Source organism: Neopsephotus bourkii, unplaced genomic scaffold (genome assembly GCF_033783945.1).
Source record: "Neopsephotus bourkii isolate Nb327-2 ecotype Australia unplaced genomic scaffold, CSIRO-AGI_Nbou_v1 NB_379, whole genome shotgun sequence".
Lineage (NCBI taxonomy): Eukaryota > Metazoa > Chordata > Aves > Psittaciformes > Psittacidae > Neopsephotus > Neopsephotus bourkii.
In genome coordinates, this window is record NW_026900884.1 from 2348634 (window position 1) to 2365020 (window position 16387).

Genomic DNA, 16387 nt, shown 5'->3' on the forward strand with positions numbered 1-16387 from the left:
TAAACTTTCACAATTTATCTGGAAGCCTGATTTGTGCCTTTTGCCCAAAAATCTGCCTGAAGACATTTTTCCTCCTGTAACTCCCAAGCGATGTGTCTATGGATTGATGTGCGTCCTTAGTTTCATGGAAAAAAAGTAGTATCAGGCAGCATCTGGAATTTACTGTTTATGAATTGGAAGATTTTATCAGTGTTTGAGACAAAAAAGCTTAGATATTTGGGGTGTCTCATTAATTGTGTTATTACTTCTCAGATGATTTATCTCAAATTCCTCTAACAGTCAGCCAAAATAATTGTTGTGGTTTTATTTACTGATGGCTACATTTAGTTTTAGAGTTGAGAAAACCATCTTATATTGTACTCTAATATAAAACTGAAAATTAGAATGAATGTATTCTAAAGAACATTGAAATGAAGAACTGGCCTCTATTTTAAATACATGTTTCTCTTAATAAAGACATCATTTTTTTTACAGGCCTTTTACACTGCTGATATTTTTGTTTGTTTTACAGTTCACAGACAGTGAAGTAAGGTGACCTTCCATCAGAGTGCAAGGAAGCTTAGGGGTGGCCTTGGGCACTGGTATCAGCTGCACCTCAATTTGGTAATCTTATTGTCTCTCTTGAAATTAGGTCATCTGAGAGCAAAGTCCTAGTTCTTGCTTATGGGGATATTACGTACCATATATTTCTACACACACAGATTTAAACGGAACTGTTCATATCTGAAGAATAGACTCAGATTAACAGAAATCTTTTTCTTTAACTAATGCCAGGAAAGTGCATTGTTACTTTTGGTGAAATAATATAGTATCTGGCTTACGCTGAGATCCCATGCAGTGCCTGTGTATCCTCCTTGTAGACATGAGAAAAATACAAAATGATTTGGTGACCCTTAGCTTTGCAGTTAAGAGCCATGTGACATATTCCATGAAAACTGGCATGTATAAAAGATCGCATTATTATATACAGCTGTTAAAGACATAGAAAGTGAACAATGTGCTACTGACATATAAATAATACCTTCTGTGCACAGTTAAACATTGGTGGGTTTTTTTGCCAGATTTTAAGCTCTTTTGAGGCCAACTGGAACAGCTGAAATAGAACATTAAAAAAAATGTTTTGATGCTAGGGCACAGATGGCAGTAGCCCAATGTGTCAAAATAAATGTTTGATTTTTGGTCTAATGTGGGAAAAATAGACCTTCTCAATTACTCCAATAATCACAGGTGCAATAAACGCACTCTGTAGCTAAGAAGAGCTATTTCAGACAGGCATTTAGAGAAATTTTATGTATCCTGTTTCCAATAGTCTGAAAAGGTAAATTACCTTAGGCCAATCACTTTCTGCTTTTTAAAGGGCTCTAACAGCCGCAATCAAGCCTGAAGCTTTAATCTTTTATTTGGCACCTGAATTTCACAAACACAAGGATGTCTCTCAGAAGAAACAAGTTTGAGAAGGTGCTGTAGACAACAGATCTGTCAACTTTAAGTCAATAACATGTATGTTTCGGAAATTCAGAATGGCTCCAACAGACTTCAGCACTTAAATGTTTGTCCAGATTATTGTAGAAAGCTTTGGTGACAAGCAGAACAAACAGAAGAGTCAGTCAAATGCAGGCAAATTGTTTTCATTGTGAACATCTGCTCAGACCTTACATGTCACTGGCATTGAAGTGCCACAACAAACTGGGAGAAGGAGCCTGGAAACAACCATCAATTAGTCTCTTGACTGGTGCGTTTGTAACTGAGAGAACAGCATCTACATGTGGAAAAGGGGCAGTCCACCAAGGCCTGAGCCACCCCACTGAAACGATACAGTGCTCTGAGGAGAGACTTCAAAACAACCAACAGATAACACAGTGTGGGAGAAGATACTGGCTAGTTAGGAGACAGCATTTAAAATGGTTTCAGCTGCCGATACTCAGCGCTGCTTGGTTACAACCACAAAGGGTTTTGTCTGGAAGATGGGGCAAAGTGACAAAGAGTGAACGATAATCTATGCTACAGCACAATGGCAAAACGAGTCATGTTCTCTTACCCAATATTTTACTTCCCATGTGAAAATTGGATCTGGTCCAGCTAGTGCAGGGGTAGTTCTCCCAGTCTGCATGGGCAGTGAGAGGTGTTGGAGGGAGGAATGTAAAACAAAGCAGCCTTAAAACTCAGATCTGGAAGGCACCTCTCATTTTCCTGAGACTGTGACCTTCCAGGCAGCAATACAGCTTGCCTTTGCCTTTGTACCGGTTTGACTCTGGCTTTGTATTTTGTCATCTGCAGTGAGATTGCTGCATTTCTGTTGAAGAGGCTGGATTGTTATTTTTCTCTGGGCACTGCATCACAGAAGGCAGTCTATAGTTTTTTGGCTATAAGTGACCTGCAAGGATTGAAGAGCCTAAAAAAGCCTGTGAATACTATTGCAGTATTCATTGTCTTAATCTAAACAACCTAATTTCTTTCATGCCTCTTTTTAATTTGCTTAAAATGTTCCAGGTACCTCAAAATACTACTTTTCTAGGGAAAAAAAAAATTAAAAAAAAAAGGACCAAGCCCACTTATTTTTTAAATAACACTAGGATGAGGTGCTCAGTGTGGATTTCATATGGGTGACCCAAGAGAGAGGAGTAAGAAGGGGAGATATGGTGCACACAAGAGGTAAATAGCAACAACATGAATCTATAGTCTGAATTTTAGGCTTTTAAAAGGTTTTTCATGAGCATAAACCCAGGATGATAACCAAAACTCTGAACCACAAAGATGTTTCAAGGAGAGTAACAGATGTATAGGAACATCTGTGAAGTTGACTTTCTACATTCAACAGGCCAGCATGAGAAGCAACCAAAAGCAGGAAGAGTCCCTTATGTCTGTGCAAAAGAGATTCTCCAGAGAGGCCACAAATGTCAAAGTGCTTCAACTTCAGATTGTTGTGATGGTTGGCATGCAGCTGCAGCCACAGAATCCATTCTGCCTATGTCTACAGTTTGCTTTAATTCCACATGGATAAATTAGGGACAGCAAGAAATGAAGCAGCAGACAATGACTGGTAGATGACCCAGATAAACTAGGCCAACAAGATTTCTAGAGAGATGTTAGAGCCATAAAACTTGCTACAGGCATAGAGAAGTTGTGCAGCAAATTAATTGTCAGTATCCCTTAAGTTATTATAGACAATTCAAAAGTAAAGTTTGAGCAATTCAACCTCTTTTATGTATGAAAAACACAGCATTCACTCACTCAAGAAAATTACAGCACTTATTCTGAGTACAGAATTCAATTTCCAAGGATTAATAAGTAAACACCTTAATTAATGTATGAGTTTAAAATAATTTAAATAAGTCCTTTAAGATATTTAACATCTTTTTCAGTCTTTTATTTGTCCTGAATGATCTTCAGAATAATAATTATGCAAGCATTTCATATTTGCAATCTTCTACACCAGCCACAGTCAAAAGATATAATTAAATTAAATTATTAATGATTTCTGACTCTAATTCTTATGACTAGATAGACTGCAGTCTGACTCATTTAACTCTTAACTGGGGAAATGCATAAATATCTTATGTTTAGGGGGGAATTTCTCTTTGTAAACTGAATAACTCTCATAATTTGAATTTGAACCATGTTGCTTCAATCCTCTAGAAATACCACAGAGTAGTATTTTTTGCTTATAGATCAATTTCTATGAAAGAGAAATTTGTTAAAAGGAATTTAAAGCAGTTAATGCATATCAGGAACATACAAAAGATCTAATTTTGTCCAGCCTATGCAAAATAGTGTTAAAAATATCACTATTAGTAATCTCATGCTTCTTTCAGACTAGTTTTACAAGTGGTAACTTCCTGTACATCTGGGCAGATACTTACAATGCAAGTGAAAGAATAATTATGGCCACTGGAAAAGCTTCTGTCGTTTTAAATGATTCATCCCTTTTGTAAACAGTTGGGATACCTGTAACAGTCAGAAAATCATAGGCTCCATTTAAAACCAGTAGGAAATACTTCAAATGCCAGTAATACTTTAGGTTAGAAGACGTATTTTGAAAACAGGGGCTGCTTGCTCAGAACAGAGGGAGGCAGTAACAAGCACTAAGATGCTATTTCTCTAATATTCTCCACAGTTCATTTATATCTGTGGGCAAGTGTGTACATATACATATATATACATACATACAAATAATATACATACATACATGCATACATGTATGTATTTTAGAGATATGCAACTCCTAAGTGGTAGTGAAAGAAAAAAACCCCTCTCTGCTTAGAACAGTCTTTTCAGGTTAGCTTCATCCTCTGGTGAGTGACAACAGCGAGGCTCTTTCCAGAAAGGGCTCACGTGAGGAAGAGACCATCTGGATGCTGTCTGAGCCACACAGAGCAAAGTGTGAGAGGGAGAATAAAAAGCAAGAAATAGCAGGAAACTTCTTGGGCAACACGGTGGTGGAAAATGAAGAATTGCCTTACAAGAGAAATGAGAAGTGATACTTTCTGGTAGATTTGCACAAGAGTGGTGCTTTTGGGGAATGTCAGCAGAGGATGTTCTCAGATTGGTTGTGGTGTCTGTGTTTCAGTATTCGTAAACAACCAGTTACTGGGCAAATAAAATAATTACTGTGAGAAAGAGCAGAAACCATTCCAGTCACTTTGCCCAGGGTCTACAGTCAGAACAAGCTTTCCCATATGTGAATGTTTCACAACAAATAACATAGACAACCAAGCAGAAGCATTTTCAGAAAGGAAGAATAAATAGGAGGACACTGTGGATGCCTGGCACTGAAGTTACACAATGTGCCTGAAAAAGGACACGAATGACCCTGTCATAGGACCTAGCAGACTGCAGCAAGTGGAAAAAATGGACAGGATTTGGGGACTGCAGCTTAATTACCTCCCTGGATAAATCCACATATAGGAAAATAGAGATAAAGACAGCAAAGAGCATTTCAGATTATAGCCGTGATACTACCCTGTCAGCACAAGACCCGGTGCTGTCTGGTAATGTGAGGTCAGGATTGAACCTGTGCTGCCTTTCTAGAAGGAAATGAAAAAGTGAGTGTAATTACAGCAGTGTGACAATTCAGTGCACAAACCAATGTCAGATAATGAAAAATAGGAGGATATGAGAAGAACTATTTTGTATGAGGCTGGAAAGAGAGAAAAAAAGAGAAATCTCCCAACATAACCCACAGTCTCAGCCTGTTCAGCACAGTTTGAGGTGCACAGATGTGCACAGGTACAAATGTTCTTTCTATGCAAAAAAGTGGATATCAGGGCTATCTGCACCTACAAAATGCCAGTTTCAGTGCAGTACATTAGGATCCTAACACATAGTTGCTTTACCTTTGTGCCCAACAGATTACGGGCTCAATCATTTTACATCTAGATCAAGTAAACATACCAAAGAAGGAAGATGAAACTTTGGACCTAGAAGCTGGAATAAGATTTTGGGAAGCTTTCAAGATCCTTAATGGTTAGAGAGTTTATCTCCTGAATTTTGGTGGCACTCTTGCTGGAAATGTGAAATCTTGAATTATTTTACCAATTTTACCGGAAAGACAGGAAAATAGAGGATTATAAAGAATGTATTCTAGTATAGGAATATAGACTTCCCCAAACACTGGGAAGTTTGCAAGGAGGAGATTCAATTAGAAATATCAAATTCTTAGGGCAGCTCAAAGTTTGACAATTAGGTGCTAGAGAGGAAATAAGGATGAATTTGATTTAATGGGGACCGTTACAGGACATACTGATAACATGGAGTTAAGCAAGCACTATTGTGTTTTTAGTCAGAGGTTAAGGGACTTTTTAATTTAAAGCAGTAACTAAGAACTTCATTATGTTGCAGAATATAAAGACTTGCCATTCAAATGTGCAGTTTACAAAGAACCTGGGATCATGAAGGTTAAAATGGCACTTAAACGGAACAGTTCCACAAAGGACGAAGTCAAAGGTGTTGGAGTCCAACACAATTTCCTAGGTTTTCCATAGGCAGGTTGAGACACTGTCCTTTCTGTTCTGCCTCACCTCTACACCACCTATCTGAAAGGAGGGTTTTTCTGAGTCTAAATCTACTGAACATCAAAATATTGTAAATTGCAAGGAAAATTTTACCTTGTAGTTCTTATAGCAACAAGGTCAGAAATCTGTGCTTGTAAGGAAATATATTCCTGAAAGATGTGTTCTCTTGTGTTAAAAATTTCAATTTACCATATCACTAAGGAATTGGTATGAAGTTAATTACTTTTGCAGATTAAATGGCAAGTCCTGCTTCCAGCTCCTAATTGCTGGGTCTCTTCATACCTTTGCTGCTGGATTAAAGAATGTATGTACGGTAGTTTCTACCCATACAGGTATGTGCGGTCAGTGATCAAATCACTTAATTTTTTTCCCTTCTCTTTTTCCACAACCTGAACACATTCCATACCTTTAGCTTGTAATGCTTTCAACTTGTCTGCAAGGCTACCGTCCAAATATTACCCAATGTTTTGGCCCCCTCTCCAAATGAGCACCATGGCAGGACCAGGCTCACCTGTGCAGTCCAGCTCAATACACTCCTTTGTATTGACATACAGGGCTTGTGGTCACTCTTGTGCTTGCACCATTTCAACAGGCACTTCTGCTCCTTTGATTATCCACTGCAATACCCTCCTCCCAGTTATGCACCATTTCTCCTTCATTTCCACCCACTGTTCCTCCATATGACCCCATGCTATTACAAAAAACTTCCATTTAATGTGTTTTGCAGCATGTCAGTTTTCAGATTAGGTTCTCAACTATATGCTGTGCCTTTTCTGTTCATTGTACATTCAACCTAGGACACATGGAAACCAATGCAAAGGTTCCTGTCTGTAATTTCAACCCTACAGCTTATTGCTCTAAAGTGAAAAAAGTTTGACTAAAGACTGTATAAATTAAACACTCCCTTGCATGGTTACACAAGGAAGGAAAGCTGTGCTGAGCTGTTGAAAATGCCTCTTTGTCAGTCTCTTTCATCGTTTCTCTGATTTAAATTCAAACCTCCTTATTTCCTACATAAGATATTTTATTCTTACTTTATCTAAGTAAAAGGAATTCTGCTAAAGATTTTTCATCCTACAGCTCCAGGGCCTTTGAAATCATATCCTGTATGTTTTGTCTCTATCAGCAGTTTCCCCCGCATCAATCTACAATGAACTACATAAGCCACTTATACCAGAGACTCTTCAAGTCATACTGAATTTGACTGGCATATTCTGATCTCCCTGGTTTTGTTAAGCAAGTTGAACCTTAATAACACACTGAGAAGATGAATAGGCTAATGAAGCAGATTGCATGATCTGCAGTCGTTCCCTTACAGGTAAAGTTCTGAATCGCTGAGAGTAAGAGGATTTTTTATTTTTCTCCCGTTTTCCATGGTTCCTTTTCACTCTTGGTGCAGTGCTCCGCTGTGCAGCTGCCTGGCTCTGAGTTAGCTACAAACTGAAGAACATCTCAGTGTAATGCTGATGATGAGCTTTTTGTGTAATTAAAAAAAGTAACTTTCCTTCTTTTCACTTCAATATCATCAAAAACATTTTAAGTACATACCCACACTAAATGGATCCTTAGTCTAAACCAGTCCACCAGAGTATCAAAGGATGCAGAAAATATTTCCACAGTACAACTGTGTACAGCCTATTTTTACCCAGGGGAAAAGCATTGTGGGTGGAGTGTAGTTACTTTCAATGTACTATAGCCCTTGACTCTATGTCACGTTGCTTGCGCTGTGCTGTCAAGTGGAATAAAATATAGTTATAATGCTAGAATCAAGGCTTCTGTACTAACTCAGGATGGCTAGGGGATTGTTTTGTTTTTAGCAGCACTTAAACTATTCCCCTTACTAACCCAGAACAGATAAGCTAGTCATTTAACTCTCTCCTCCCTATTTTTTTCTCATATGTGAGCACAGTGAAATTTTCAATAGGTTTTACACAAGAGAGAGGAACCAGCCATGTATACTGATGTCTATTCTCATACCATCTTGTCAAGGGAACTAGGGATTTCCAGCTTCTGGGTTGGGCAATGGGCTCAGGGGCTAAACCTCACATTTTCATTGAAATGCTCTCCTGGTATGTAAGGTTAGCTAGCTGTTGGCTTAAGGAGGCTGTTGTGCAGTGCCAGAGATTAAAGTACATCCATCCCTCATCAGCGAAAGCTGGAACACCCTGTGGTTTGGAGGGATGCCTTTTTCAGCCACCCCAGGTATCTTCCCCAGAGGAAGCTTTTCAGAATAGGCTCCATTGCAGGGAAGATGGGATTTGCAGGCAGCCTGTATGTCAACATGAATTATCATAGTTAAGGGACAGGCTTCCTACAGAGTGCAATACAGCTGCACAGAGCCAAGGAAGGGACTTATGGCCTCAGACTGCTCCTTCTCCTAATGCTCTTATGTCCTCATAATGATGACAACACTTGGAACAATTATACAACTACTTAAATACTTTGGAAAACAATCCCAGATAAAGGGAAGCTCAGAGGAAAGTCTTTCAAGCCACATCTTCCTTTGTGGCACTCAGCACAGGAAAGGCTAGAAAAGCAGAGTCTGGGTTATTTAGAAGGCTGCAACCTCAAAATTCCTCTGAGGAGGATTTCTTTAAAAAGTTCCAGAAACAACATGGAAAAAAGATGGAAAAGAAAGCTTACAGTGACATGGTTGGCTTAACTCTAGATGTACACAAACCCACGCATTTAAAGAACACTAAATGTGCGTCAAAGCAAAGCTGTTAGAAAGCAGTACACACTCCTGAAATAGTTAAAAACAACATCAAAAAACAGACCAAAGCTGTGAATGGAAGTTCCAAAGGAAGTCTTAAATCTAACAGTTCCTCAATTTGGTGTGTTTGACTTTGTGCTTCGCTAATAGCGTTTGAAATCAGTTGTCTTTTTTGTGTTAATTCCTGGATTTTGAAAGAGAACATTAAAAATACAGAAATTCCATTATGTGGCACATGAAATATCTGGTTAATCAACAGCTTTGAGCATCTGTGATTCATTGCACAGATTTCTGACGCTTATGTTAATGGAATAGCTGACAGCACTAATACACTGTTTTTTTTACGAGGATCAACATTATAAGCAAATAGCCATTTTGCTAGTAGGTTTTCAGATACTTACTGACTGCAGAGGAATCATAAAGCTTGGCTTGTGTACCCAACCTGGAAATACCCATGGACATCATTGTTTTGCCCTACTTCCCCATTACCAATTTGGTCCCAGTTTTTTCCCAAGCCTTTAAGTTCCTCTATTCAATTTTGTGCTTCTACTTCCCCTCCCAGCTTCAAATCAGTCCCTGAGCCAGCTTGCTACAGTTCCCTACTCATACTGGCCTCTCTCCTTTTGGTCGGCTGGCTCCATCCAACTCAATCCACTGCTAGAATCTGTCTCTTATTTTTGGTTTCTTGTAGGCCAGCACTTGTCCCTCCTCCATTCTATCATGGTGCCTATGAGGGGGAAACAAGCTGGAGAGTTCAGCGAGAAAATGAGAATCAAACATCCCTGCTTTGCATCTTAATCCTAGCTGAGAGCAGCTGAAGTAAATCATTTATGGGGCAGGTCCTTTAAAGCCCCAGTAGATTGCAGCAGGGATCAGTGAGTGTATCCCCAGCCAAGACAAGGTATGTCTTGACTGACAAGCTCTAAGAAGGAGATTTTTTTCACAGTAGTATATTCAGATATTTTTAGTGACTAAAATTGTGAACTCTTCTGAACTGCTTACTTTCTAGAAACAGCAAAAATTGCCCTTATCCCTTCTTATAATAGCCATGCTTCCCAAATTTTCAAATAACAGGCCTTGAAGACAGAACTATTAGAAAAAAAATCATTGCAAGTTGTTATTGTGGACAAACATATTTTCCTCAAGCCTCTTTGCTGAAAACATTGCAGCCATTTTGGTTAAACTCTTTAAAATCATGTATCTGAGGGCAGTAACTGCTGAGGGCATAAATCAAGCCAAATAGTTAACTTTCAGCTATGTTCTAATTAGTAGCGAACAAGGTCTTACAATGGAAAGAATCAGGGAATAAATGACTGTAACTGCTGTAGCTCAGTAACAAATGGGCTAACAAAAGAAAGCACTGTGAGAAGAATATTAATAATACGTTTTATTGCTTTCTCTTCTCCCAGAATTTCCTCCCAGCCCTCAAATAAGCTCCTTCTGCTGCCTTTTTCAGGTGTTACTGAGCACCTAGGAGACAAATAAATGAATGGAAACACTGACCATGCTGGTCAATCTCACTCAACAGTGCACTTGCGGGTTAGGGGGAGCAGCTGAAGCAGAGTGACAGGCTGATGTGAACAGTGAGTCATTTTGTTGTTCAGACTGCAAGACACAACAGAATTCAAACAGATCAAAATGTAAAGGGACAGTAGTACCTCCGGAGTATACAGACACCATGTTTACATGATCTCCCCTACCTCTCAGGCATGGCCAGCTGCATAACCTTAAGACAGGATATTTGTGGTTTAACTGCTCTAGCTCTTGCAAATCAAATTCCAACCCTCCTTGCAGAGAAGTGAGCCCTATAATACTGTCCTGATTTATTGATGCTTCCTTGTTTGGCTTCTGAAAAACAGGTACTAGACTGGTAGGATAAGGGAACACTTGCACCTTTACAGATGTTGTAACAGGGAATAAAAAGTCTATGGTTTAAGTAGTTGAGACAATTTGTAGAATAAATTTTCTACTTAGCAATTTAATTGCCAGCTAGAAAATGGTCAGCCAGGCACAGAAAATCAAACCTAAAGCTCCCTTCTCTGTAGAGTTAGGTAAAAGCTGCCTAGAGCACCAAGTTACTACTGAAATTGCTTGACTGAAGTCAGCCAGCCAGGCTTTAAACCAAGCTGATGGATCTGGATTGATGCAGCTGCCTCCTACAGCTTCTTTCTTAACTGGAGGATCCTGGTACAGGAACCTGAATTTGTTTTCTGGTGAGGAAGCTGCTGCTAATGTCTCCATCAGCCTGACATTTACTAATCATAGGGAACCAAAATTTGGTGAGAGTACAGGTAGTCTCCTTTATAGAGAACCATACCTACCTGAGGAGTTACCCTGCTTAAAGCCACTACCATTAGGTTTAGCTGCCTTCAGCCATTAGCACTGGAGTGGAGGCTACCCAGCTGCCTGTGTTTGTCAAAGGTGGCCTTGACTTTGCTTTAAACACAGGCTTTTCTTTTGGTTTAGAGCCACAGTGAAGGCTCCCTTGGTGGGTTAACATCTGGATATTCTGCCCACAGGGTAGTTGGCAGGCAGTGGTGTGGTGAAGGAGAACATGTGTTTATGGCCACTGACAGCAGCTGCTCAGCCATATTTGTGCAGACACAACCAACAGACTGCTTGGGAACAACGCATACATGATCAGGCATAACGTGCAAAACCATGTGTTTTATTTTCACACCAAAACTTCTTATATGAGGCTGGGTAGGAATTCTTCTTGTAAACAGTCTATGTGACTTAATACGGGGTTACCTACTTGGTCTGAAATTCTGTCATGAAAACTGGAATTTCTACATGCAGAGAAGAACCATACAGCATCAGAACATATTTTTATCCTGGTAGCACTATAATAACAACCATTTGGATTCCTGTTGATTGCATCATTCCCCAAAACTTATCTTTCTGGGATGAAATTTCTCTTGCTTAATCTCAGACAAAAAATTAACAGTAAAAATATGTTCAGTCATTTTTATGTCATCAGTGAATCACCAAAACCAATACTGACTTTAAAATATGTTACATGTGTAAGTCCACAAGGAGTTTACTTGGACAATATATTTCTTATACTCTGGTTATTTCACTGACTTATTTTTATAGTAACGAAAATCAGGTAAAGTAGTAATGGTTCACTGACTATAATTGACCAAACCCCCACAATAAAACAAAGCCAGACTCCCAAAGCATTGAAATCACCTCATTTATCTTAAGGGAAAAAAAGAAAGTCAAAAGCACAAAACGCATTTTGGTCAAATTCGATGTTACAAAACATTTTTATATTTATTTAATATCATGTTCTCCTACTCTGTAGTTATACTGTATATTTTCTGAAAAAATAATATGCAAACAGATTATTGCATAACACATCTCTTCCAAATTAGCCCAGAAATATTCACTAAATAATTTTTAACACAATAAGAAAAGTGTTTTAATATTTTATGTTTAAATTCCAGAGAGTTTTATCACATAAGATATTCTGTGGAAAGCAGCACCTATTTACTTCTTTGTAAGCCATTATGAAGATGAACCTGCCCTCTCCGACTAAATAACAGAGGTGATTAAAACACAAGCTGAATAAAGAAGCTCACCGAGTGGGTTCTTGCAGAGTGAGTATTTCACTTGGCTGTGTGTGTGGAATATTTTGCATAATGGTCTGCAGACCTCCTAGGTTTTTGCTATTACAGAATATATGTACACTTAGTGCTGAGACACGGAGAAGTAGTAATTCACATTATGTCTATGCTTGTTTAGGGCTCACTGTCTATGTGGAATGAGTGAAAGTAGTAGTAAAAGAGAACAATTATTAAACAGAAAATATTTCATTATGCAAACAAAGAAAAAATACTGTATTTTAGTTTAGAGACAGTTCAAGCATATACAGCATATACATAATAAAGCTCAGGCGTTTCTTTTCTTTTTTTGTATTTTGTATTAGCTGAAGAAGCAGTCATGAAACTCTTGTATATTGGCTCAAAACTTGACAACCACCTAGTGCATTCTTCTTGCTCACCTTTTAAAAATACACAATCTGAGATGGATACATTGCACTGCTGGAGTTTACAATATATATTTCAAATTTACAAAAATACAGAAAAACAAGATTTCTTGCACTCAGATACTGAGCATTAACCCTTTGAGTACTAATTCCCACCTGCAACACTGCAGAACACATTCATCTGACTTACATGTTTTTATAACATTCTAACAATTATAATTGTCATCTTTATGTACACTATTAGGAAATAAATTCCTACATATATATATATTAAAAAAAGGTACAGTCTAATAAACTGCGAATAACAGAAATAGTGGGCTGAAATATGGGATGATTTCTGCAACATACACACAGAGAATCACTGACTGATGATCTCTCAAGGGAATTTTCTATTTCCTCTCTGCAGCAATGGAGCAATTACAGAAGCCCGTGTTAAGACCTGACAGCAAACTTTCTCATGTGGCCTTACAGAATTGTGCTTTTTCTCTTATTTATGGGCGCACTGCTCACTTCCCACTGTAGACATTTTTCTCTTAGCTCTATGCTCCTATTCAGTCTCTGCAATCCATTATTATTATGAACCCTTTCTACTTGAAAAAAAGCAGTCTTATTTCATACACAGATAATTATGATGCAGTTCTGTACTGTGAGTTGATGCTTTGTGTCCAGATGTTCATGGAAAAGCGAAAAAATTTCTTTCCAAGAGCCTTGTTAATCTATTAACAATGGCACTGACCCTGGAGTGCCCTACAATTCAGCAGAAATCATGAACATAAAGAACTTCTCTGAAGGTCAAATTTGCATTAAAGGATGAAGACAATCTGAAATTTGCTAGGAGAGGAAATGGGTTTTCAGAAAGCAAGTGGTGAAATTAATAGATGGACTCTAAGAAGGTGTGTTTTTCTGAAATGACTGAACTTTCTCTTTCCTGGCAATTCTGGACTACATTGATCATATAACTAAATAGACAGTATCATATATACAGTGTCTCTGGATGAGAATAAGCTACTTGTAAGAAAATAACCGTAGTCCTCAAAGAGTTAATGATAAAACTGCTCTACCTTAACCGATGTGGAAAGGTTATTGTGAAACAGCTTACGGATTTGTTCAAAAGGCATACTTTACAAAGAAAGAAGTGTAAAACTTGTTGAGACAATTGCTATTACACCACACAGTGTCACATACAATGAGTAGTGCATGCTCTGTAAAGACATTAGAGTGGACCCTTATCAAAGCTATCATATAACCTTATACAAAGGATTGTGCCACTTAAAACTAGTGCAGAGTGATTTTTTTTCTTCTGTAGATTTATAATGCTCTAGATTAATATCAATAGGGTTTTTCACAGCCTTGTACAACACTTTTTTTTTTGTTCTTTTTTTTTAAACACATGTAACACTAGAAAACAGCAAATGGTATATCCTGACATATGTCATGCAAAATACAACCAATACAGCACCATAGATGTAACAGAGATATTACCTAGCACTTCTCTCTCACAAGAAAAAGGACAGAACAGAGACTGTACATTACACGACTTTACAGGCCATATGCTACAGAAGATCTTTAGAGGCAGTATCACTTTTGTAGATCTAAAAAGCTGTAATTTTATAAAATCCTGTTTATCATTTCTATCATAGCCACTTCTGATTAAAATCCATGGCACAGTAATAATATTTTGCTACAAAAATAAATAAGTAAAAGTTTAGGATGCTGATATGTTTATAAAAAGTGTCTTAAGTTACTACAGAAGTGAAAACAATGAATGTAAAGGATGGCTTTGTGAAAAAAATGTTTTTCTGTGTAACAAAAGTATATTGCCTCTCATATTCAGTTGTCTAGACTTCATTTTCTAATTATCTTTCACAATGGTTTTACAACTTTTAAAAGTATCACTTCAAAGCTGTCACTATCTCTCTCAGACTCTTACAAAGGAAATGGAAATAAAGATGGAAAAGCTGTACAATTTATTGATGAGCTACACAAATATGTCATAGTTTGGAATAAAAACAATAATAATGATGTTTTAGGGGGAAAAACACGTTATGATGGCCCATGAACTACACAGTAGTTTCATTTTTCCAGGGGCCAGTTTTGATATTTCCTGTACTATCTGAGCTATATATCATGGCTTCATGCACATTTCCCTTGAGAATTCCATTGTGATTCGTTGTATTAAATGGCAATGACTGTGTCCGTGGGTGCATTTCAAAATGAGCTGGATGGTGCACAGTGTCACTTTCTGGCATTTTAGCACAACTATATATCACAGTACTTGCATCGCTACTTTCTGGCTGGTTGACAGTAGGATACGGATCACTTTTTGAGCAGCAGGCCCTTCTGTGACCTGACTGGCTATCATGCGTACTGTGGGGACTGTCTGTATGTGAGCTGTGGATGCTGCCATCAATACTTGAAGGAATGTGATAGGCGTATTCTCTTTCACCTGCAGACCTATGCCGACTGAAATAACGTGGCTTAGTTCTGCTTTTCAGACATCTATGAATGTGCATATTGGGTCTGAAGCTTCCCTCATTGTGGACATGAATGTGAGCTTCGTCATCAAGTAGCTGATCACAGTGCATTTTTGCACAACAAGGTGTCACAGGCGAAAGGCAGTTAACATGATTTTGAACTGCTTGTAGGTTAGTAAGTTTGCAGTGGCTAGGTGCTGGATGATTAAATACACCTGATTTGTTGGGACATGGCGATTCCTGGAGACAAGGTGCATGAACTTGAGTGTCACCATTGACATTAACCTTTGGGCGCACATTAACCTGGACAGAGTAGGTGTTTCTTCTAGATGGGCAACAGGACCACCAGCAATGCCACACATCATCTCGTTTTGCACAGTGATGGATCAGGATGAAAAGCCCCAAGGTCACACAGAAGGCTCCGTAAAGACAGCTAAATATCATATCCAAGAAATGACCTTGAGATACTGCAAGTGCTCCAAAGGTCCAAGTGGCAGTAAAGAGGAACAAAGTGAATGCTGCGGCTCGAAGCTGAGCCTTAAATGAATGCTCATTTTCCAATAAGGAAGAAGAAATCATGGAGCAAGTTGACTGGGGAATGGAAACAGAGTCTGTAATATGACCATGGCCCACCTCAGTACTTGGCATTCTCTGCGGATCTTCTGTCTTTTCCCTTAACTCATACTTGCGTTCAGGATGGCGCTTCAATTGCACGTACGTGCAGAGAAAGTAAACACAGGTGACTAGCGCAATGAATGCGACTGGCCCATAAAAAGCACCAAGACTAGGCTCCCATGCCATCCAGCAACTGAAAACAACAAAGAAAGAGAGTCAAGAACAAGTTATAGCCCACATGAGATGTGATGGACAAATGATTGATGTCAAATTGGGCTGACTAACTTACATGATTTAACAGTGTCTCAGAAGTTCGTATATGTTCACTGTGGAGACAGCAAATGTGTCTTTAATATCAATTAAGCTGAGGCATCATTTCATATTTTTTAATAGAATAAAATGTCTAGTATAATTTACGGGATAGTAAAGGCAAAAATTTCCCAGAAATGTAGGTCAGTTCAGAATCCAGAATTGCAGTGAAGTGTAAGACCATTTATGTCAACCTTTTTTTCTACTATTAAAAATGTCAGTGCTAATACTTTGATTAAAAAGCAAATGAAGCATAGTTCATAAAATCTGTATG

General features: G+C 38.3%; 1 protein-coding gene across 1 annotated transcript in view; it reads right to left on the reverse strand.

Annotated features, from left to right (window-relative positions):
- Window positions 1-11371: 11371 nt before the first annotated feature.
- The window catches only part of ADGRA1 (adhesion G protein-coupled receptor A1), a 46655-nt gene continuing 41639 nt past the window's right edge, over window positions 11372-16387 (reverse strand). The window contains exon 6 of the mRNA XM_061349037.1: window positions 11372-15997. Within this exon, the coding sequence (XP_061205021.1) occupies window positions 14776-15997 (1222 nt within the window). The 3' untranslated portion in view covers window positions 11372-14775. The remainder of the gene's footprint in view (window positions 15998-16387) is intronic.